The sequence below is a fragment of the Pelmatolapia mariae genome, linkage group LG18, assembly GCF_036321145.2.
Source record: "Pelmatolapia mariae isolate MD_Pm_ZW linkage group LG18, Pm_UMD_F_2, whole genome shotgun sequence".
Lineage (NCBI taxonomy): Eukaryota > Metazoa > Chordata > Actinopteri > Cichliformes > Cichlidae > Pelmatolapia > Pelmatolapia mariae.
Window position 1 is genome coordinate 32,095,455 of NC_086243.1, and position 24,054 is coordinate 32,119,508.

Genomic DNA, 24,054 nt, shown 5'->3' on the forward strand with positions numbered 1-24,054 from the left:
AACACCATGTTAGCAGTTTTACTGGAGGAGCTGAAGAAGACTGGACTCCAAGCTGCTCCTGCTGATCACTGCTATGCTGGACCTGAAGATGTGGCCTGTGATGTCTGCACCGAGAGAAAAATGAAATCCTTCAAGTCCTGTTTAGTATGTTTGGCATCTTACTGTGAGAAACACCTTCAGCCTCATTATGATGTGGTATTCCATTACTCCCCAACACTGCGTCTTACTGACAGTCACTGAAGTGGATGTTTTACTGTCAGATCCACCAGAAGCAAAGACCAGAGCTGAATTCTTAAAATATTTATGTGAAATCACACTGGATCCAAACACAGCACACAAACAGCTGTTATTATCAGAAGGGCACAGAAAAGTAATAGTAATGAATAAGCCAGACAGATTCACTGAACACTGGCAGATCCTGAGTGGAGAAAATTTGACTGGATGTTGTTATTGGGAGGTGGAAAGGAGAGGCATAGGAGTTTATGTAGTAGCTGCATACAAGAATATCAGCAGAACAGGGAATGAATGCTGGTTTGCGCTTTACACTACATTCAGTCATTCACCCATTCACACACTGGTGATGGCAAGCTACATTGTAGCCACAGCTGCCCTGGGGCGCACTGACAGAGGCGAGGCTGCCGGACACTGGCACCACCGGGCCCTTTAACCACCACCAGTAGGCAACGGGTGAAGTGTCTTGCCCAAGGACACAACGACCGAGACTGTCCGAGCTGGGGCTCGAACTGGCAACCTTCCGATTACAAGACGAAATCAGTGACACTTTTTGGTACAACAACATCCAAACTCCTGTCTCAGGTCCTTGTTCCTCCAGAGTAGGAGTGTACCTGGATCACAGAGCAGGTATTTTATCCTTCTACAGCGTCTCTGAAACCATAGCTATCCTCCACAGAGTCCAGACCACATTCACCCAGCCGCTCTATGCTGGATTAGTCTATATTATGATAACTCAATCAATTTTGATGTCTTTGCGGAGTTCGTTAAACTGAAATAGACTGAGGTCTTTCCTATTTTCATCATTTTAAATCTGTGTTTTACTTTTATTTTATTTTCCTTCCATCATTGTTCTGGCATCTCTGTACAGCACAGTGGTCAGATGTTAATCAAACATCATGGGTGATATTGTGACATCTTCTAGTTGTTGTCTGTTTATGGAGGCTGAAATGGATTCTAGCACTGAACTGTTTTAGGATATTTGATAATCTCTTCTCTCCCATGGTCCCTGAATCCAACACCATCGTTACACGTCATGACTCCTATGAACAATCTGACAGCGTGATATTACAGATATTGACGTTTCCTTTTTAAAATGTATGGACATACCATTAGTTAGTCAGCTATTTAGTTTAGTTTAGGACTAGCTTCAAACTGACCTGAAGAGAGCAGCAACACGACGTTGATGCATGTATTCTACCGGAAGTACAATAGAAGAAGAAAAAGAAGGAGAACGGAAATGACTTGCCTCTTTATTGCTCAACAATTCAGTCTTCGGCATCGGTAAGAGTTTGTCGGGGAGAGATTAGCTGCTGCTGAAGACGAAATCTTCTCAGATCTTAAGAAACGATCTCCCAGTATGAGGACGACATCAATCGTGAGCACAGACTGGTAGAGACTAACCGGAAACTCGAGATAAAGTTACACATAATAGGTACGTGAAAGTGTAGCGGTCTCAATGAACTAACACAAGAATCCGACTCATGCAGGATCCTAGTCAGATTTGTTGTTTTAGCTAACAGACTAAAATCAAGGAGCAGGATCGAGTCGTTTTAGAGAAGTAAAACAAGCGCTTCTCTTTTTTTAAAGCGGTAATTTTGCCCGGAACCCTTATTCGAGAAGTCGCGGTCAAGCAAGCCGCACCTTCAGTTGTGCTGCTCCTCTATTCCCGACATTGTGGTACGGGTGCCGAGTGACTAGCACAAAGGAACACGCGTTCATTCTGCAACTTTGAAACTGTTTTTATTTTACTTTATTTGCAGAACTATCGTTTTACTCCGCTGTCCCGTATAGGTTTTGTTACATTATACGTTATAATACATTAATACATTCATAATACATTATTAAACTATTTAAGGCTTGTAGTAGTGTATCTCTTAACTGTATTATTTAAGAAAAAATAAGGCAAAATCTACTCAAATTATGTTGCCATGTTTATAATGTTACCATTTATGAACTGTAGTTGCAGTAATCATGTTTGAATTGATGCAACAGTTTCACTGGATTCCTTTTTAGGTTGACCCTTGTAAATACATGAAATCCTTAAGAACCTTATTAGTTGTAAATTGTTCCTCCAGCTCTTTCTGTTTGCAGTTAAAATTAAGAACATTGTGAATATGGAGAAGTAATTTCCACATTACTTTTTTCATCTGATTTTTGGGGTTTTTCTCTGTATTATTATAGGGCAGGGGTCTCAAACTCTAGTCCTTGAGGGCTGGTGTCCTAAAACTTTTCCATGTGTCCCTGCCTGTTGCAGCAGACCTGAATAAAATTATAAGGCCATTAGCAAGAGTATAGAACTTGACTGCATGCTGAAGTGGCAACTCCTAACCTCTTAAGTAAATGGTAAATGGTAAATGGACTGGTTCTTATATAGCGCTTTTCTACTCATCTGAGCACTCAAAGCGCTTTACACAACTTGTGCATTCACCCATTCACACCCATTCGCACAAGCACATCTTTTTAAGTGCTTCATAGCTAACATTCACACACATTCATACTCCGATGGATGCATCGGAGAGCAATTTGGGGTTAGTATCTTGCCCAAGGATATTTGGCATGTAGACTAGGGGAAGCCAGGAATCGAACCACCAACCTTCCGATCAGTGGATGACCTGCTCTACCACCTGAGCTACAGCCACCCCAGTAAAAGTAAATGTAAGTGTTTGGAAAAATGTACTTCTAAAAGTATTTTTATGGCACCATGTTCATTCACTCATGAGCTCCTGTAACACAAATCAAATGGCTGAATTGCCACATCAGCATGCAGTCAAGTTCTATAGTCTTACGAATGACCTACTAATCGCATTCAGGTAAGTTGCAATAGGGACAAATGGAAAAGTTTCAGGTCCCCGAGGGCTGGAGTTTGAGACCCCTGTTGTAGGGTCTCTACCTCACAATATAAAGCGCTGTGAGGCGACTATTGTTATCATATAAATTGAATTGAAATGACTTTATTTGAGAAGACTTTGTCTGCTGTATAGTTTTGTATAATGAAGTGACAACAGAAAAGTGTACTGTAATATGGGGAGATGATAACCATGAACGGAGTCTGGGTCAACCTGAATCGATACTCACTGCAGTTGTATTGTGTTTGTTATTGTGAAAACTGATGTAATTGCAGTTCAGAAATGGTAATACTCACACATTATGTGATTTGAGTGGACCTTGCTTTTATTTTTTTCTAAAACCATACAGTTGCACAATAGAAATTGGTTCAACCTGAAAAGGAATATAGTAAAACTGTAACCTCGAGCAGAATTCATGTAATTTTAATTTAAATATAGGGATATAATACATAGGATATGAGATATCATATGTATAATGATAATGAATTTTTTTCTAAACCTGTACAGTTTAATGAGATGCCAATTTCATTCTTTTTTTTTTACAGGGAAAGTTGGGGTCATAGCTGCAGTGATGAACTGAAACATGTACAAACATACAAGGATATACAATGTATAAGACAATTTGTAGCATTTTGTGACATGCTGAGTATTCTAATAAGATAAACAGTGATATATTACTTTTTTCGAACTGCAGATTTAGGTCAGTTGTGAGACAGCAGTCACCAGTTCCCTGTGATATAATGAGTCGTCATAGTTGCATATGAATCTGTGATGCCCACACATTGCACACATCTTTCTGCTATCCTCAACTGTACACTTCATTTATTTTTATTTCATTTTAGAACCTGAATTTGGCTTTATCCATGAAAACACACGGCAGTGACTTATGCCTGAGCTCCAGTGTCTTAAACATGCAGCAAAAGCCACAGTGTCTCAAATCTGTCTGCCTGTCACAGTCTTTCTCTTTCTCATTCACAGAGAAACACACACACACACAGTAAATGCAACAGTAATGTGCTATAACAATCAGTATTATCAATAGGGTCATTTCAGCTTTTGATTAGCTTTATGGACAGCAGCAACAGTCAGAGATTGCGGGAACGGACACAGCTTATGCTATAAACTCCAACCCCCCTCTTCAGTTAGGCTACCACAGTGTTGTTGTGTTGTTGACAACACTGCTCATATCCAAAGTCAGGGCAGTATACTCATCCTGGTGTGTTGCATGAGATGAGCCCTTATGTTTATACTATTCTGAGAGCATTTGTGTCTTTCCTGTTTGTTAAAAACATCCATAATAAGCCCGTGTATTTGTTTAAAACACAGATGGCACTTTTGTGATTTGTTTCTCTGATGCCTTCATCTTTGTTTTGCCAACTTCCTGACCTGCTGTACTCACTAGAACAGCAACTGATTTTATTATTCCAGTATTAAAAGGTTCACTTTGTATTTGCAAAAATAATAATGATAATATATAAGATAATTTATATAATAATAACGTATCAATATTTAGTGTTCCTGTACCGATAAAGTATTGCCTTACTCCTTTTAGAGATGCACTTATGTGTTGACTCATGTACCTATTTAGCTTGGTTGGTATGATACCTGGGACGAGCTTCCGTGTTGTGTAGATGCAGGTCATCAGCTGGCAACTCAATGGTGGCGTTCTCTGCCCTGTGTTAGTCAGTCTGGGTGAGTACCTGCTGTTATGAGCACATTCATTTGTGCTGTTACCTTCTTCAGCTGGTAGGTGTGGATCATCTTAGGTCCATAATGTTGACTGCCTCTTGTTCTGAGAGGTTGCCGTTCCACAAGTCACTTGACGCTGGTGGTATACAACATCTCTTTCTCCCAGATGTTCCTCCAGTATTGCTCAGTTTTAGCTCTGGGTGGGTCTGCCCTCCTATTATTGTTCCCTTGTAGCTGAGAGTACACCTTGGACTGATCTTTGGAGAAGAGGCCGTTTATTCTCTTGGCCTCTTCTTGTCTCTTGTATGTCTCTTCAGCCTAGTGGCGAGAGGCTGCAGTTTCTAGAGCCTCAGTTATTTGCACCTTGTTGTATATCTCATTCATCCAGGACCTGTCTTTCGGTACTTCTGTTGAAGTACCTTGACTAACCCCCTCTGGGCTTCCCTGATTTTTGGCTTCCAACCTTCTTCTCCACAGGAGACTTTCTCTGCATGCATTCTTGATCTCATACCCAAGTGTTTCTATTATTTCTGTGGCAGTGGCATATATGAGCTCATTTGTTTTAGTAACACTGGTAGTGGGAATGGTGAGCCGAGCTTTCTTCTCATCTGCAAGTATCGCCTATGATGAGACTTGTTAGTGAGCCAGGGGAGTCATCAAGCCCCATGTTGTGTGGTTGTTTGCTGAAGCCTCATCAGAACTGGTTTCAGTGTAAGAGTGAATGTCAAGAAGCCATTCTTAATGAACAGGGAGAAAATGCTGAGGTGGTCTACTTTATACAATAACTGGGCTGAACATCAGTGGCAACAGGTCTTATGGAGTAATGAATCCAAATGTGAAAAAAACTTTTGCCTCAAATTCTTATCAGTGTGTACCGAGTAGATCAGGAAAACAAAAAAAGAACATCTAAGAAGTGTCTTAGCAGAGCTTTATTTTTCAGCATTATTGAAGCAGTGTAGGAACTTCTTGACAGAGAACAACACAAAAGACAGACAACTTCCAAAGAAAAGCTTGAAGTGTCCTTCAAGAAGACAGGAGAACTATTCCTGAAGACTACGAAATGATGCGAAAGCTTGACTAACAGAGTTCAGGCTGTGTTGAAGAATAAAGGTGTTCATCACAAATATTGATTTTTAGGCTATTAGAGTAAGACAGACTAACTTTTTTTCCATGTATACACTACTTCTGTATTTTTCCATGTTTCAGTAAATCACTACAGCTATGACCTCATCACTATCTTTAAAAAAACGGTCTCTTATAAAACTGCAGAGAACATTTGATGCAAAATTGACTCAAATTACATATGTGTAGTATTCCTAAATTTAAAATCTAATTACCAGAATTCTGTTAGAGGTAATTCATTGGTTTTACTGCATTGTACTATGTCATCACATTACTAACCTTTTTCTTGTGTACATTTGTTCCGAAAGACCTCCCACAACAACATGACCAGCAAGGAGGACTCAGATCAACAGAAGACCTCCAACAACATGATGATTAAGGAGGACCCAGATCAGCAGGAGACCTCTGATAACAACATGATGATTAAGGAGGACCCAGATCAGCAGGACACCTCTGATAACAACATGATGATTAAGGAGGACCCAGACCAGCAAGTTTGTAACCAGGAGAGGAACTCCAGTCTGGAGAAGGAGAACCCAGAACCTACACAGATTAAAGATGAACAGGAGGCCCTCTGCATCAGTGAGGAGGGAGAGCAGCTTGTAGTGAAGGAGGAGGAGGTTGATGGTATCATCGTTTGGACTGGTAAAGAACGGCTGAGTCTTCTGGATAAAATCTGGAAACCAAAAGAAAACTTGGGTATGTACAACTAAAAAGTTCTTAATGAGATGACAGAGGAATATGAGTCTTAATAACTTTGACCTTAGTCAGAGCTCAAAGTTTCTTATTTATTTACAGGCACAGGAAAATTTTAAGGGAAAACTGCAATGAGTAGAGCAGGAGTGGGGGAACTCCAGGCCTCAAGGGCAGGTGTTCTGGGAATCCATCCTACCTGACAAACCATCCTACCCGTTGTTTCTGCGCATGCGCACAACACGAAATTAAGTGGCGAACCGTCCTACTTTTGTGAATGTGGCCTACAAGCATACTTTAACAGCTAAAATTAAGTGGCAAATCGTCCTACCTTTGTTAATCTGAGCTAGAAGCATACTTTAATTGCTAAAATTCAGTGGCATGTCATCGTACCTTTGTTAATAAGAGCTAGAAACATACTCTGACGGGTAAAATTAAGTGCCAAACCATGCTACCTTTGTGAATGTTACCTACAAGCATACTTTAATGGGTAAAATGAAGTGGCAAACCATCCTGGCTTTATGAATATGAGCTACAAGCATACTCTGATGGGCAAAGTTAAGTGGCAAACCGTCATACCTACTTAAATTTGTGCTGGAATTACTCTGTGACAGCTGAAATGTGCATAAACTACTTACGGTAGGACGTTTTGCCAAAGTAGGATGGTTTGTCAGAACACCAGTATCCTGCAGGTTTTAGATATCAATCTGGGTCAACACACCTGAATCAAATGATTAGTGCATTACCAGGCCTCTGGAAAACCTCAAGACATGTTGAGGAGGTAATTTAGCCATTTAAATCAGCTGTGTTGGATCAAAGACACATCTAAAACCTGCAGGACACTGGCCCTTGAGTTCCCCCACCCCTGGAGTAAAGTTTAGATTTTACTACAGCATTTTATCCAGTCTGAGTACAGTACTTTGGTTATTTAATTTGAATCATTTAAATGACTTATTTTTATCGATCTGATGTCTGGGCATTTTTCTCAGAAAATCTGGAAACCATCTAAGATGAGGTGATGTTGCTAGTCCTTCTAAAACCATCTTGGGAACTGAGAGGAGTTGGACTAGGTACAACTGTGGTGACAGCTTGGTTTCATGTTTACTCCTGGTGGGAGTTGAACTGACAGGGCTTCCATTTGTCACCAGTTCTCTTCATAATTTTTATTCTGAGGCTTTGGTAGCCTCAGAATCTCCACTCTGCTCTTCACAGTTGATGTGACTATTTTGGTTTTATCATCCAACTTGCATTTGTAGCCAAGTGTGAAGTGTTTGGAAAGATAACTAGCACCTCCAAAATGAGGTCATGGTTCTCAGCCAGAAAGGGGTGAATGCCCATTTTGCGTCGGGGATGAGTTGCTCCTGCAAGTGGAAGAAGTTAGATATCTCAAATTTTCAGAGAGTGAGGCAGAGTGGAGTGGGAGACTTGAAGGGGAATCCTTGCTGTGCATGCTGTATCTGTTGTGGGGAGGCAATGGGAAATGTAAATGAGCATCTTCTGAAGGGTATTTGGGCTCTATGTTAAAGAAATTAAGAGTTTGGTCAGAAGTGCCTCTCCACCTCTGTATTGAAAGGAGCAACTTTAAAGTCCTCAGGCTTTTAAAACCCTTTAAGCCCTAACCCGTCGCTGGTGACAGGTTTTTTTCAACCTATCGTAACTTTTGAACTGCTCACACAATTGAGAAAATGGCAACAGTTTCTGAAAGCAGAGGGTCTGCACTTTCTATTGAAATTAGGTTCATTATCCCAGGCACAGGGTGAACTCAACCCTGTGAAAATGAAGGTTGGTTGACAGAATCAGAGTCAGCAAGTATAACAGAATTTTTTTTCTTTTCTTTTATTTGCTGGGGTGGGGTGGATTTCATTCATTCATGTTGAGGACTTCAGCAGGGATCTGTGCCATTTGTGGCCAAAGTCGAGGCCAGTGCCATGTACATCGGAATGGGCGTGGAGCTGGTGGTGATGCCTCTCGCAGCCGGTCGCCACATCGTCCAGTGGCTTGGAGAACAGAGGCAGACCCAGATGATGCTGTCCCTCAACCACCAAAGTTCAGACCAAAGAGAACCCCTGGTGTTCAACCTCCTCTCAATGCTGCACAATCCCCAGGTGATATCTTCTCCAAATTCTTTGATGACGAAGTACTAAAATGCTTGTGTGAAAACACAAACAAGAATGCGGCAAAAAAAAAGGAAAAGGGCAAAACGTTTGCATGGAAGGAAATTACACCAGAAGAACTACAAAAGTACCTGGGCTTGCTACTTTACATGGCAGTCTGCAATTTTCCAAAAATGGTAGACATTTGGAGGAGTAACACAATTTTTCATGTTCCTTTTCCTGCCACTGTTATGTCCAAAGACCGATTTATGGCCATCAATTCTAACCTTCATATCAGTGATCCAGAAGAAGATGTGGCCAATGGCAAGAAAAATGGCACAGAGGACTATGACACATTTCACCAGGTCAGACCTCTCCTTGAGATGATGAGAAGTCGTTGCATGAGTAACTACCACCCAAAGCAACACATTTCAGTTGAAGAGAGGATGGTTGCCAAGCCCACCAAGTGGGGGCTAAAATTTTTTGTTCTTGCTGATGTAAATGGCTACATCATAGACTTCAAGCCATACACAGGGAAATCAAAGTTGTCATCAGGGAAAGGACTCTCTTTTGATGTGGTTACATCACTAGTGGACAAAGACTATCTGGGATCAGGTTATATTGTCTACTGTGATAACTTCTACACCAGCCCAGGCCTCTTCCAACACTTGAAAAAGCAGGGATTTGGGGCTTGTGGTACATACAGGGAGGGCAGACTGGGTGTTCCATCCTCTCAGGAAAATGCTCTCCATAAAAGATCACCAAGAGGCTCCATTCGGTGGATCAGGGATGGTGACCTTTTATTTGTAAAATGGGTGGACAGTCGAGAAGTCTCCATCTGTACCACCGTCCACCCTGTGTACAGTGGGGACACAGTGTTACGCTGGCAGAAAAATGAAGATGGACATTTTGAGAGCGTTTCTGTCCCCAGACCAACAGCTGTAACCGAATACAATAAATACATGGGAGGAGTGGACACATCAGACCAGATGCCAGGAACAAATTCAGTCCTTTGCAAAACCAAAAGATCGAACATGACAGTTTTCCAGCATCTACTGGACATTGCAGTTACCAACAGTTTCATTCTTCACAAAGAGTTGTGCATCAGCAAGCAACAGAAGCACAAGACACGGCAGGCCTTCCAGGAGGAGCTCGCTGCACACCTCCTAGGTGTTTGCTTGGATGGCAGGCCTGAGTTCCCAAGTCAAGGACACTTTCCTGTCCCTACGAGCACTAGAGATATGGGAAGGAGGCACAGGGCAAGCTTGGGAAGGAAGCAGTGCACTGTCTGTAAGAGGAGCACTCCTTGGAAATGCCAGCAGTGCAATGTAGGCCTTTGCCTGCAGCTTGAAAGGAACTGCTTTTTGGAGTTCCACCAGAGGCCAAAAATGTCTGGACTTGCTTAGAAAAAAAATTGGAGACCCCCAGAAACAAACAAACAAAAGTTCACATATTTGTTGTTGTCTGTTTTATAGTTCAAATTGCAAATTGCAAATCTTTTTTTTTCATGTACATTCTGAGTACCTTATTAAGTAAAAATCTGTAAAATTTCATGTTCCTTTTTTGTGTTTTCCTGTTATTATTCTCTGTTATTACACAGTTATAGCATACAGTAAAGCAAAACAACTACCAGATGTTGAAGGAAGTAGTAGTCCTAAAAAAGGGACAAACCACATACTCGCAGTAGATTTTATGACACTTTCACAGCTAAAACAACAAAATAATTCCAGGCAGCCTGTTTAACATTATACGGTTTAAAGGATGCCTCCACGACACCGTCGAGGCAGTGAGTTTTGGACATATCCTACTTGGGAGGAGTCCCCGGGGCAGACCCAGGACACTGTTTTTTAGGAACGCCAACAGTGGTCCCCTGGAAAAGTTGAGGTTTCTATCCAAATAAAAGCAGAAAGTGGAGTTCAGATATTTAGTTTACGTTGTTTCCATCCCTTAAAAATTAAAAATTGGGACTTATTATTGCCCAAACATTAATTTTTTTGAAAAAAGGCTTTAAAAATTTCCACATTGTACTGTGGAAAAATATCAAAAAAGAAGTGCTACTCCTGCTTGATGCATTAAAATGTATAGCAATTTTGTACAATTTATTCTAAATAAATGAATAAATATTAGGGGTGGGACTCGATTAAAAAAATTAATCTAGTTAATTAGTGTCATGGTCCGGAGTCTGTGACTCCGTGTTTGTTTTAGGTTATTATTATTCTGTGGTTTTGGTTATCTTGGGTTTTTTGTACTCCTCTGTTTCACGTTTTATGTTCCTATGTTTTGTGTTCCCCAGTCTGTGTTAAGTTTGTGTGTTGTGTCATTGCGTGTATGTGTTTCCTGTTTTATTGTAAAGGTCTGCGTCTTATGTGAGTGTTTTCAGTTTGCCTCCCTTGTCTCGTCACGTTAATCACTCCCAGCTGTGTCCCCCACCTGTGTGTAATCTTCCTGTGTTTCTCTGAGTGTATTTAAGTCCTGTCATAGTAGTTGCTGGTTCGTCTGTGTTGTTCTCCTCCATTTTCCCATGCATTCTCCCCGCGTTGTTCTCCTTGCAAGGTACCCTTATTCATGTTCTGGTTTTGTTGTTTAAGTTTTAGTTTTCCCAGTTTAGAGTATTTTCAGTTCTGTTTCTCGCCACCCTTTCTTTTGTGTTGTACTTCACCCTTTTGTTAATAAAGCTCGCTCACTACTACGCAGTCTGCATCTTGGGTCCGTTAATATTCACAGGGCTTGCCCCGGCAACCCGTGACAGTACGAACCAGCCACCATGGACCCAGCAGTTTGCAACCCTTCTGAGGAGCTAAAGGATGACATTATTTTCACTGTGGAGAATCTTCTCAGCCTGTGGCTGGAACACCCCCCGGAAGAGCTTTGCTGCTCAGTGGAAAGTCGGCTATAACGGCTCTTTTCCGGCCTGCCATGGCTACTGGAATCGCTTCCCCCGACCATGCAGGCCTTTCTCCACAACACACCACACCTTCTCTCAGCCACTACTGCCTCGCTGCCCGACCCGCCGGATGTGGTTTTGCCCGGCCCGTCGGAGCCGTCTGCGGGGAAGAAACGACGATCACGCCGCCGGCGCACCACCCCACAGCCGGATGTTCGGACTTCTAAATCGCCGGCTGTGGTGAGTGAGGACTCTTTTTCTGTGTTGGACTGTGGAACTGTTTTTTCTGGGGCTATGTTTTGTGTGGCAGATAGTAATGTCAACAGCTTATCATCTGCTCAGCAGCAACCACAAGCTCAGTTGGCTGCCCAGCAGCCACCTCCAGCTCGGTTAGCTGCCCAGCAGCCATCCTCAGTTCTATCTCCAGTGCCTCCAGTGTTACCCGTAGCTCAGGCTCCTGTGTCACCGCTACCCGTAGCTCAGGCTCCTGTGTCACCGGCCTCACTCGTTCACTCCATGCAGGGAGAAAATCTAATTTCCACCCAGGGAGTTTCTCACGCTTTAGCTGCTTTGGGCACAGTTATGCACTCCAGGGCCTCCCCAGAAGCTAGGTTTCAGTCCCCAGCTGTTTCTGGACCCCTGAAGGTTAAGCAGCCCTCAGAGAACTACTCCGGGTCAGCGCTGTCTGGGCAGAGCCAGTGCTCAGCACAGCACCCATTGCCTTCACGTCTGCCAGAGGACTCCATGCCTGCTGGCTTTGTGATAGTCTCCGCTGGAGGGTCCGAGGGACCGCTCCGGCCTTTGTCTCCAGTCTCCGCTGGAGGGTCCGAGGGACCGCTCCGGCCTTTGTCTCCAGTCTCCGCTGGAGGGTCCGAGGGACCGCTCCGGCCTTTGTCTCCAGTCTCCGCTGGAGGGTCCGAGGGACCGCTCCGGCCATGTAGCGCCTGCAGCGCCACCACCTGCGGCAGCCACGCCGTCGCCTGCAGCGCCACCGTTTCCGGCTTCCACGCCGCCACCTGCAGCACCACCGTCTCCGGCTTCCACGCTGCCGCCGGCAGCCCCAGCTTCAGAGTCCTCACCCTCGTCTGGTCCAGCTTCAGAGTCCTCGCCTGCAGCAGCCTCATCATCCTCGCCTGGCCCAGCCTCCGTGCCTTCGCCTTCAGCGTCGCCTGGTCCAGGCTCGTCTGGTTCTGCGGTTGACTTGCCACGGCCTCATCTACACCTAGCACGGCCGGCCTTACCTCAGCATCTCCGGCCACTTTTCAGGCTACTGGTTGGGCGTCATCGCCATTGTGGGCGGCCTCCAGACCCCCTTCAGCTGAGTCGCCGCCGTTGCCTTCCGCACGGTCGGCCTCCGGACCGGCTCAGTCATCTCCTTCTCCAACGACGACGCCGCCGCTGCCTTCCGCACGGCCGGCCCCCTGAACTGTTCAGACTCCTGTGCTGTCGGTCTCTGGGTCAGCCCCCTGAGCTATTCTATTTTGGACTCGTGTTTCGGTTGTTTTTGACCTTCTAGTGCTCCTGTTTTGTTTTGCCCTGGTTTTGTTCTTTAAGTTTTAGTTTTCCCAGTTTAGAGTATTTTCAGTTCTGTTTCTCGCCACCCTTTCTTTTGTGTTGTACTTCACCCTTTTGTTAATAAAGCTCGCTCACTACTACGCAGTCTGCATCTTGGGTCCGTTAATATTCACAGGGCTTGCCCCGGCAACCCGTGACAATTAGAGGCTTTGTAATTAAATAATCTCGATTAATCATTTGCTCTCACAAGAAAATTTTCCCCTAAGCTCAAATGTTGTGTGTTGTTTTTTTTTTTTTTTTTTTTAAATTTAAAAGAGTTTTAGTGGGTGGCAGAATCAAATAATGGACATGGAGATGAATCCTGTAAAATCAAACTCTTTTAATTTCTGAGAGAAAAAAGTATTTAAACTGAATTTCAGTTCAAAACAGAGAAACAAGAATAATATCCCTGGCCACAATTGGGCAGACTTAAAAATAAAGCCTTATTTTAAGTACGTTAAATACATTTTCAAAATGGTATTGTCTTTAAGTAGTAATAAAAATTTCAACATAAAGTGCAGTTTTTCTTCTTAATAAAAAAAAAAAAGGCAGAAACATAAAAGGTTATTTAACCAGCTTCACCTTTAGACTCTGAGTAACCGTAGCCAAAATTATTTTGTACATTAGGCTAAAACAGTGTGATCATTGAACATTTTAGTGCAAAAATTAACAAACCTATTGGACTCACAATACCTCTATGCTTAGTTGCTGTCTGTCTCTTTCAGCCAGTTACTTAGACAAACTACCCTGTTCACATTTTCAGAGCTCAAGTCAGCTCTCTTTTTTGTTACTATGTGACCTGCAAGTGGAGAAAACACTCTCACGTGGCAAGGACAGACAGCTGTGGGTGGGTCCCTGCTCGACTCGACCACCAGTGCAGCGGCCAGTCTTTCTCACTGATGGTGTATTCTGCTCTGTACAAACTCAGGGCCCTGGTACTCAGGGCTTCCTCATCTGAATCAGAGTCCGAAGACAATGAAGAGAGGGGGAGGCTCTTTGTCTTTGGTGGCTCCTTTGTGGTGGCATCTTTACACTTTAAGACACTTCAAATCCTTAAAGGGTGGGTCAAGCACAGTAGCTATCTTGAGCCACTGATGGTTGAGTGTTGCTACACATTGGGATATGTCCTTTGTGAAGGATCTTAAATTTCACCATGTAGTTTGAATCATCATCGGAGACCTCCATGGTGTGAGGCAGATGGCAGAAAGCAGGTAAAACCATTGGACATGAGACATGTCTCACCTCTAAGAAATTCAGTCACAAACCTGTAGTAGACAGTTCAAGAAAGTAAATATTAATCTACACACTAATTGTCAACTATAGAGCTTTTTGAAGAAACAGTAACAAATTGAAAATAGTTTTATTTACTTGCATGGCTTGAGGACAGTCAGCTTTTGGAGTTTAACTGGCTCTGATGGAGTTAAAATAAGTAGCTTGTGCTTTTGTTTGTCTAAAGCAGCAAAAACAGCCTCTTGATTCTTTAGTAGACAAGAAACCATATCCAGCTTTGAATTCCACTGTGTGGAAACATCCTGTATGAGTGGCTCTTTTTGTTGCCCCAGTCGTGTTTGCTCCTGGTGTAGTTCCATCGTATTAGCAGGACTGTGTGTAATGAATCTAATTTTGCTTGCTTTTCAGTGTCATAAAGCTGTTGAATTTACCTGAATAGTCTTTCGGGTGGAAAGTTGGATCAACTGAAGCTAATTGTAGCACATTTTCTAACCCCCCATCTTCTACCACTGTCAGTATTCTACAGTCCAGAGCAATCCGTTTTGCGAGAAAATTTGTAAGTTTGTCCGATGTTGACTTACTAATGTCGGTCCTGAAGCCAGTCATTTCATCAAGTTTGGGCTGCTGGCACCTTTTGTTGGTACTTAGACTGCTAGCACTCACAGCTCCGACAGTTTCTGTGCTCGCTGCAACATGTTTTGCATTTAGATGGTACTGTAAGCTTGAAGTGATTTGGTGGTATGCAAACTCCTTTGTGCACAGTTTGCACAAAACCAAACTTTTATCAAGGTTTTACTTAGTAGTCTTTTGGAAATGAAGTTTGCCTGCGATCAGTCCTGGCAACATGATTTCTTCTGAGTCTTCCATTTTTGTAGCTGTTTGCATCAATGTAATCGTATACCAGGAAATCATGCATTGACAAAACTTCCGATTTGCTTGGAACACAAAGTGCGATTAAATGCTTTTAATTTTTTTTAACATGTTTCTTTTTTTCAAATTAATTGCAATTAAAGCATTAAATTCACCCCTAAGAAATATAAAAAGTAATAAGTAGAAGAGAAAAATCTAAAATGTTTCAGAGAAATGCGTAGGTATATACTGATTTAAAAAACTATATTACTGCAGAGTGGACAATTACAGGTAAGGGCTTTCGTGAGGATGTAATAAATAGTTTTTACTCTTTAGAAATTTTTCCACCTGGATAACTGAACTTCCGATGGCAAATTACATGATATTTTCTCAAATATGTGTGTGTTTTCTATCATTTTTGTCTATGCAGACCTCCCACTACAACATGACTGTAAGGAGGAAGAAGTACTCATAGACCAGCAGGTCTGTAACCAGGAGAGGAGCTCCAGTCTGGACCAGGACTCAGAGCCCCCACAGATTAAAGATGAAAAGGAGGAGCTATGCATCAGTCAGGAGGGAGAGCAGCTTGCAGTGAAGCAGGAGGTTGATACTTTTACTGTCACTCCAGGACCAAACACTGACCTGCTCCTTTCTTGCAAGTCTTCTGAAACTGAGAGCCAAAAACAGGAAGAAAGCAAGCATGTGCTCTCAGGATTAATTATACATTTTGAGCTGAAGAACACATCACAACAGACAAATAGAAGTCAGAGTAACACAGTAGACACCTGTCTCGAATCAGAGAGTCAGGGTAAAACTGATACAAACAAAAAGCCTATAAAATGTGACACTTGTGGAAAAACATTTCGGTTTGACTGCCACTTAGCAAAACACGCACGAGTTCACACGGGTGAGAAACCTTATTCTTGTAGCAGTTGTGGAAAAAGGTTCACTCAGATGGTAAACTTGAAAATTCACATGAGACTCCATACAGGTGAGAAGCCATATACTTGTAACACCTGTGGGAAAAAGTTTACTTTCTTATCACCTTTCAAAATCCATGTTAAACATCATGCAGGTGACAGGCCATTTCCTTGTAGCATCTGTGGAAAAAGATTTGTTATAAAGGCGGGACTGGAAAGTCACATGAAAAGTCACACAGGTGAGAAGGCGTATCCATGTAGCACCTGTGGGAAAAGATTTTCACTGAAGTCAGGATTGGACAGTCACATGACAATCCACACAGGTGAGAAGCCTTTTTCCTGTAGCACCTGTGGGAGAAGATTCAGAAAAAAATCAATATTGGAAGGCCATTTAAGAACGCACACCGGTGAGAAACCTTTCCCCTGTACCTACTGTGGGAATGTATTCAGTCGGAGGGTCAACTTGAAAACACACATGAGAAAACATACAGGTGAGAAGCCGTATTCTTGTAGTGAGTGTGGGAAAAGATTTAGTAGCTTTTCAGGATTCAAAAATCATATGAGAATCCACTCAGGTGAAAAACCATATTCTTGCAGCACCTGTGGGAAAAGATTCACTCAGCGATCAGGACTGGAAACACACATGAGAATTCACACGGGTGAGAGGCCACATACCTGTGGAACCTGTGGCAAAAACTTCAGTGATTCATCAGCAATCAGAAAACACGTGAGAGTCCACATAGGTGAGAAACCACATACTTGTGGTGCCTGTGGAAAAAGTTTCAGTGATGAGTTGAAATTCAAAAGTCATCTCAAAGTTCACACAGGAGAGAACTTACGTTTCTGTAGTGTCTGTGGAAGAGGATTCACTCAGGTGAATCACTTAACAAGACATATGAGAACTCACACAGGTGAGAAGCCATATTCTTGTAGCACCTGTGGGAAAGGATTTGGTGACTTATCAGGGTTGAAAAGACACACGAGAATCCATACGGGTGAAAGACCATATTCCTGTAGCACCTGTGGGAAGACTTTTAGTGACTTAACAGGATTCAAAACTCACACAAGACTTCACACAGGTGAAAAGCCATATTCCTGTAGTGTGTGTGAGAAAAGTTTTATTCAGATGATACACTTAAAAAATCATATGAGAAGGCATACAGGTGAAAGGCCACACTCTTGTAGCATCTGTGACAAAAGATTCAGTTATGCCACAAACCTGAAAAATCACATGAAAAGTCACACTAGTTAGGTGTCCCACTCACTCAAAAAGCTGACCTCATATGCATTTTATTTCCATAACATTAACAAACTGTACCGATCATGTATTCAATTTGCTGTCCTATTCTTATGATGAATGGCAGCGGTGTGTACCTGTCCTGTACCACTACACTTGCTGTTTTTCGGATAATCAATCAATAATTATCTTGTGGGGCATAAGTTTGACACCCCTGATGTAGCGGAAACCCTGATTTTATATTTGTTGTTTTGTTTTAGGCTGTAGAGATGAAAAACATAAGTTGTAGATGTAGGTTGTGTTTTAAGAATTACCTTTCTTATAGAAAATCAAGGATAGATGAACTTCATGCTTTTTATGGAAAACATTTAATTCAGTTGTTCAGAGTTTAGCAAGAAAGTGCCACACATAGGACAGAAATACGTCATTATGGACTTGACGAGCTATTCATATTAATGAAAATTAACCTTCAGTGTGTGTTGAACGGTTATGAGTTTTATGCAGTTCAAGTAAAGTTTTAAAAGTAATCCTTATATATTTTTCTGAGTAGTAATATCTAAAATATAAAGGAAACATAAATTCTGCCTTATTTCACACATTTTTCTTGGTTACTGATATTTTTTATATAAATGTAGAAGCAGATTTTTTTTTGTACTATTTGAATAAACATGTCCCCGTCTGTGTTATAGTTCTTGTTTAGCAGCAGGTTCACAGTTCAAACTGCATGAAATTTTTTTATCAATTTTGGTGATCATGTCAACAATTATTTGTATTGAATTTGATGTGAACTCAGTAACATAGGGTTTGACCTGCTTGATATGAAATATATTTACTCTCTATTGGTTTAATGTGCAGTCTAATGAGAGGGATGCATTGAAGTAACCAACTGAAATGATTAGAAGCAAACCTTTTGTGCAAATGTGGATTTAATATTTTTTTTCAACAAGATGGGAAAAGTGTTTTTACCTTGGATCAAATTTTATAATGGTATTTTGGTTACAGGAAACTTGTTACACTGCAGGAGCTTTGCATGAGTCACGGTCGGAATGAACCTGATATACTGTATACTGCACCATGGTGCAGCCCCACAGTTTATCCTCCATCTGAAACGAGGAATTTTACTGAATTTTACTGTTTTATCAAACTTCGCACATCTGTTGCAAAACAAAATAAACCATTAAAACCATCTTCTCGCTTCTCAAAAGTAATTCCTGGCATAAAAACAATACACACAGCATATAATAGCTGTGTGTATTGTTTCATTAGGGATTTTCACAGCAGATCATCTGCTTACATCTGATTCATCTTGTGTTACACCAACCCACTGCATGTCCTCCTTCACCACATCTGTGAACGTCCTCTGTTCTCTTCCTCTTTTCCTCCTCCTTTAAAGCTCTAGTCATTAACTTTCCTTTTCCACTGCCCTAGCCCTCCTCTGCGTGTGCCAAACCATCTCAGTGTTGCCTCTCTAACCTTGTCTCCCAAATGCTTGAGCTGAGCTCAAGCATTTTGATTCAGATATATGAATCTTGTCCATCTTGACAACTCTCAATGAAAATCTGAGCACCTTGAGCTCTGCTTTCTCCAGTTTGACCTTCTGTCTTTTAGTTAGTGTCACATTTCCCAAACCATAAATCAAAACAGGTCTCGCTTCCATCTTTTAAACCTTTCCTTTCAACTCTTGCAGCTATCCTTCTGTCACAAATCACCCTAACACTCATCTCCACCCACTCCACCCTGCCTGCACTATGTATATTTGACACACGATCATGTGACATGACCATCAAGTAAATTTTAAAATTAGACCGAGATAATCCGAGTAAATACAAAATGCAATTTTAAACGCCCATTTTATTTATTAAGGAAAAAAGCTATCCAAACCTACCTGCCCCTGTGTGAAAAAGTAATTACCACTGCCCTCTCTCCTCCATACCTCCACAGATATGTCATCTGGACCAACTGCTTTTCCACTCATTATCCTTCATAGCTGCTGTAACCTACCCCTTACCAATCTCCTGCACTTCCTCATGCACTGTCTCTCTGCCATCTGTCCTCCTCTCTTTTTTATTTTCCAGCCATCCATTTATTTTCTTCCGTTCATGCAGGGCCAGGTCACGGGGGCAGCAGCCTAAGCAGACAAGGCCTCTTCCCGGTGAACGTAATAAAAGTACTCCTCTCAGGAGCATTTGAAATGCCCTCATTAGTGCATTTCCAGCTCTATCCTTAATCATCCTAACCTACTGCACTTCCCTTCCAGTTTAATCTCGCTTTAAACTTCAGATCCTGTCAGACACTCTTTTCAACTCTGTAACACTATTCACATTTGCAGAGGAGGGATAGTGAATATACACAGCAGTAACATAAAGATGTTTCATAGAACATATAGCTCCTGTCCTTCAACAGCTTCACTGGCTTCCTGTAAAAGATTGTGTTAATTTTAAAAGTATGTCCATAACTCTCTGATCTTCTGAACATCACTACTCCTTTCCTGCTCTGTTACTCTCATTATATCATCTGCTCACACTAACTCACTCTCAAACCACCACAGGCAAAGTGTTTTAGGATATTTGTGAACTGGAAAATCTTCTCTACCGTCTTTTACATGGTCCCTGAATGCACCATCAGTGTTTCACGTTATGTCTCCTGTGACTAAACTCACACAAAGTGATATTGCAGACACTAAAATCTCTCTTTACTGATGTTGCTGAAGCTGCAGAAGTTTTACTTAGTCAGTTATTATTCTGAAGCTGTATCATCTAACATTGTAGAATTGATTTCTTCGACTTCAGCATAGACTGTTTAAAAAACATCAAGACTATTAAGAAGAACAAGCAGCAGGGAAACAGAACCAGCAAATGTGTAAAGAACACACACAATTTAACTTGGTTCAAACATTTAACAGAGAGCCTTAACGAAAACGTTTCATCATGGGCATAGAGAGCTGTCACATAGAAAAAGTGGGCAAAGAGAGACATCTAGTGGACAAATACAGACATGACGAGTACAAACTAAACTACAGAGGGATAACCAACAGCTGAAAATACTTCCTTACACTCACAGGATAATTAAGTTAATCCATTTATATGCATGTTTAAGATGGATAACAATTAAAATGATGCAGCATTTATGCATTTTATGTCTTGCAACAGTAGCAGCGTTTACATGAAGTCAAAAGGTGAACACTCTTCTTCCTCCCTTTATCTCTCCTCACATGCTGCTGTACACCAGCCCTTTTTTGTTATACCTTGTAGATGGTTTTCTATTTAATTAAATTGCTGAAATTAACTAGATTTATTTAATGAGTTATTTAATTTAATTTTCTTTTCTGAAATTATTCTTGGTTGATTTTATTATTTAATTTTTGGGAGAAAAAAATCAACTGGCAGTAATTTACTTGTGTTTCAAACAATGATTATGTAGAAGGACACTAGGACCCGGGGACCGTTTGGCTGTGAAAGAACAGGGATTGATTTGAAAACACCTTAGCAGACCTGTGGAGTTCTTTGTTTCCAATCAAGGCAAACACATCAATGGGATGCTAAAATTAGCCCTGAGATGTCTGAAGGTGGCACTGTGAAGAAGCTAAGAAGAAGCTGAGGTCGAGGCTGCTCATGTAATTAACATTCCAAAATAGTTGATTTCAAGAAAAATTAACATAACGTTATTTTTGCACTGGTATTGCATTTGTTCTCACTCCTCCTTCCATCATCCTTGATCCTGCACCCAGGATTTTCAGTTTTTGAGCATGCACTCTGAGTTAATTCAGTCAGGGTTGGTTTATTATTATTTCGATTGGTTTGGTCTTTGGTTTACTACTGTAGTTCCCTGTTTCCCTTGTACGGTGTTTAGTTTGTTGTGAGAGTTTTATGTTATTGGTTCCTTTGTCTTTGTTCTTAGCTCAACTATGTACTTGTACTATTGAGCCTCTCAGTTCTAGTTACAATCTAGAGTCTGTTTCCTTTTCATGAGGTTTTTACTTTGATTTCTATGTATTATAAACCTTCAGGTGTTGATATATGTTAGCTTCAATTAATGTCTGCATTCCTGATATCAGCTTCAGGTTATTCATAAATAAAAATAAAATAAAAATTCCAAAATCGTAATATGCACAATAGTTATTTTTGAAATTGGGCCCAAAAGCTAATCACAGATTATAAATATAGCCTCGAACATCAGATATAAACCCAATGCATATATATTTACTAACATATATTATCATACTAAGATAAACCACTAAAATGTCCTCAGATTAACATAATATCCTAACATACAAATAATACTAAGCTAGACAGTATGTAGATATGAAAACAATGGTCTAAATCTCATACAGAGTGCTAGTGCAAGCTTTGAAGGATTGTTAACCATATAGGGTTTGAAATCAAACACAATTTAGTGACAACTGTTTAAAGTCTGTTTGAAAACAGAGAAAGATGTTAAGATTTTTATAGTGGTTTGAGACTTATTCTAAATTTGTAGACCTCTATAGGTCCCACTAAAACTTTGCATTACTCTCCGCTCAGAAGTTCCTTTGGTCTTTCCCCTTGTTTTCCTGTGTAATTTATTCACATTTACTGTTTATTTCCGAGTTTCAGTTATGGTAGTTCCTTCTTTTGTGTTGTTTTACTTTCCTTTCTGCCTCATTATTTGGATTAAGGTGATCTGTGATGCATGTGCCTCAGATATTTCTACTTCCTTTGACTCCATTCTCTCTCTGTGTATTCATAGCCTCAGTTTCCCTCCATTTCCTGTTGTGCTGTACAGCTTGTTCTGCCTGATCGGCTGTCTGTGTTTCCTCTTTTGTATTCCGAGTAACTGTTAGTGTTTCCGGTTCTCCTTGTGTTTAGTTTATATATTAGTTTATATATTAGTCACATTTATGGGCTTTTGATTTTAGTAAATGTATCACCCTAAATAAACGTCTCTTTTGTTTTTGTTGTTTAAACTCTGCACTTGGGTCCTCTCACTCCACACACTGTGACATGCTTACTGGAGAGGTGATTTTGTATACTCCTTTCCTCCTGTTTGTTTTCTATGTTTAAAGCAAAATTTCCAACATCTACCTCTTATCCAGTTCAGGGTCTTCAGTGGTTGTAGTAGGGGGTGAGGAGGAGCCTGGAGTCTATCCCAGAAGACCCGAAGCAAAAATTAATTAATCCGATCCAGATTGCTTGCAAAAGTTAGGACTTGAGTCCTTGTATCTTGTTATTCTTTGTTTATGTTAAGTTCATCTATTTTTCTTAAGCTCCTAAGTTGCTCAGCCTTTAGTTCTCTGTTTATTAGATCCCCTCATGTCTTCTCCCGCTGTGTTTTAGTCCTCCTTGCCCTTCATGTGTTTCAAGTCTGCATGTCTTATGTTGTCAAGTTTGTGTTGTCATGTCTGTCTCATTATGTTTCCTGTTTTATTTTGAAGAGATCTTGTGTTTCTATGGTTACTGTGTTTAATTTTGCTCTTCCCCTGTGGTGTCATTATGATTCATTTGTGTCAGTTGTTTCCTCAGGCGTCTCCAATTCCCCCGATCACCTCATGTTTGTATTTAAGTCCTCTGTCTCCCTTTGTTCATTGTTGCGTTGTCTGTGTTCCACCCCTCATGTCAGGTTTCAGGACACTGTGCAGGTCATGTTGCTTGTTTGTATATGAGTTCATAGTTCCTTCATGTTCCTGCACAAAGTCCTGTTTATAGTCTTCACAGTCTCTTTGTCATTGCCTTCCTAGCTTTCATAGTCTCAGTATTCAGCTTGCCCAGTTTAGCTTTGCCTCTGTGCTTACTCCCTTGTTTTGTTGACCTGATTATCAGCCGTAATAAAAGGCTCGCCTATTGTTCAAGTTAGTTTGGTTTCCTCGCCTGTGTCTGCACCTGGGTCCTCACTCACCAACTCATTGTCTGCCCCTGTAAACCGTGACAGTAAAAGCATTTTGATCATTTTAATGCTCTTCATCTGGATTTAAAGAGCCTATATAAATGTACGGCCTTCATGCAACAAGAAGCAGATGTTATTATTATTATTGTGGCCATAGTTCAGCTGTGGCTTTAAGGTCTGCTGTTGAAAACTGAAAAATACAACTAGCATTTACATGTGCATGCCACTTTGACAGTTGATCCTTTTCATGAGTGGTCAGACACTGTGTTGCTGTGAACTATGAGATGATATTATCTGTTTTCCTTTCATAAAGGTTGATTCACTGAATCCTCTGCTAAATGACGTTATAAAGCAATCAGTGAAGCAGCTTTCTTAATACCTAGAGATGAGCTCTTATTACAGCTCCCACACAGATACTTGTCATGTCACTCAGTTAGGAACCTTCCTAAATGAAAGTGACTATTCAGCTGCACCCCAGATTTATGCAGATGGCCAGAAGGTCCACAAAATGGTAAATGAGACTTTGATTTTGACATAACAGACCTACAGGCAATGTAAAGCTTAGGTGACTGAAGGCGGTTGTCTGTTTATACTACAGAAAGAAAGAAATTCAGGCTGGAGTCCAATCAGACTTAATGATGGAGCTGTTGGTTCTGTTATATAGTACTGAAAACACAGGAGCATCAGTAGGGTTTCTGTAGATACCAATACACAGAAGGGACTGAGTCACCGCACCCTGAGGGGCAATTAAAAGAGGTATTAAGCTAAGGATGGGCTGTTCTGAATCATCAAAGAAAACATAACAGTGTTGTGCCAGAAGCATTATAAATGACCGTTAAGATAC

General features: G+C 41.2%; 1 protein-coding gene across 5 annotated transcripts; it reads left to right on the forward strand.

Annotated features, from left to right (window-relative positions):
* The first annotated feature begins 1,449 nt into the window (after window positions 1–1,449).
* LOC134616964 (oocyte zinc finger protein XlCOF6-like) lies at window positions 1,450–23,143 on the forward strand. Of its 5 annotated transcripts, none has more exons than XM_063462100.1 (4): window positions 1,487–1,666; window positions 6,200–6,590; window positions 15,625–16,605; window positions 22,423–23,143. In XM_063462100.1, the coding sequence occupies exons 2-4, from the start codon at window positions 6,215–6,217 to the stop codon at window positions 22,443–22,445; spliced, it is 1,380 nt and encodes a 459-aa protein (XP_063318170.1). In that variant the 5' UTR covers window positions 1,487–1,666; window positions 6,200–6,214; the 3' UTR covers window positions 22,446–23,143. The 5 variants fall into 5 exon arrangements, with proteins under 5 accessions (XP_065325632.1, XP_063318170.1, XP_063318169.1 ...); XM_063462099.1 differs by lacking the exon at window positions 22,423–23,143 and adding an exon at window positions 16,712–16,865; XM_065469560.1 differs by lacking the exon at window positions 22,423–23,143 and having other exon boundaries at window positions 1,450–1,515; window positions 15,625–18,525.
* The last annotated feature ends 911 nt before the right edge of the window (window positions 23,144–24,054 follow it).

What these genes read in the sequence shown, in the direction of transcription:
- LOC134616964 (XM_065469560.1), top strand. Translation starts at nt 6,215, where the DNA reads ATGACCAGCAAGGAGGACTCAGATCAACAGAAGACCTCCAACAACATG. An exon ending in GAAACCAAAAGAAAACTTGG is followed by an intron (nt 6,591 to 15,624) that starts GTATGTACAACT and finishes TTGTCTATGCAG; the next exon opens with ACCTCCCACTACAACATGAC.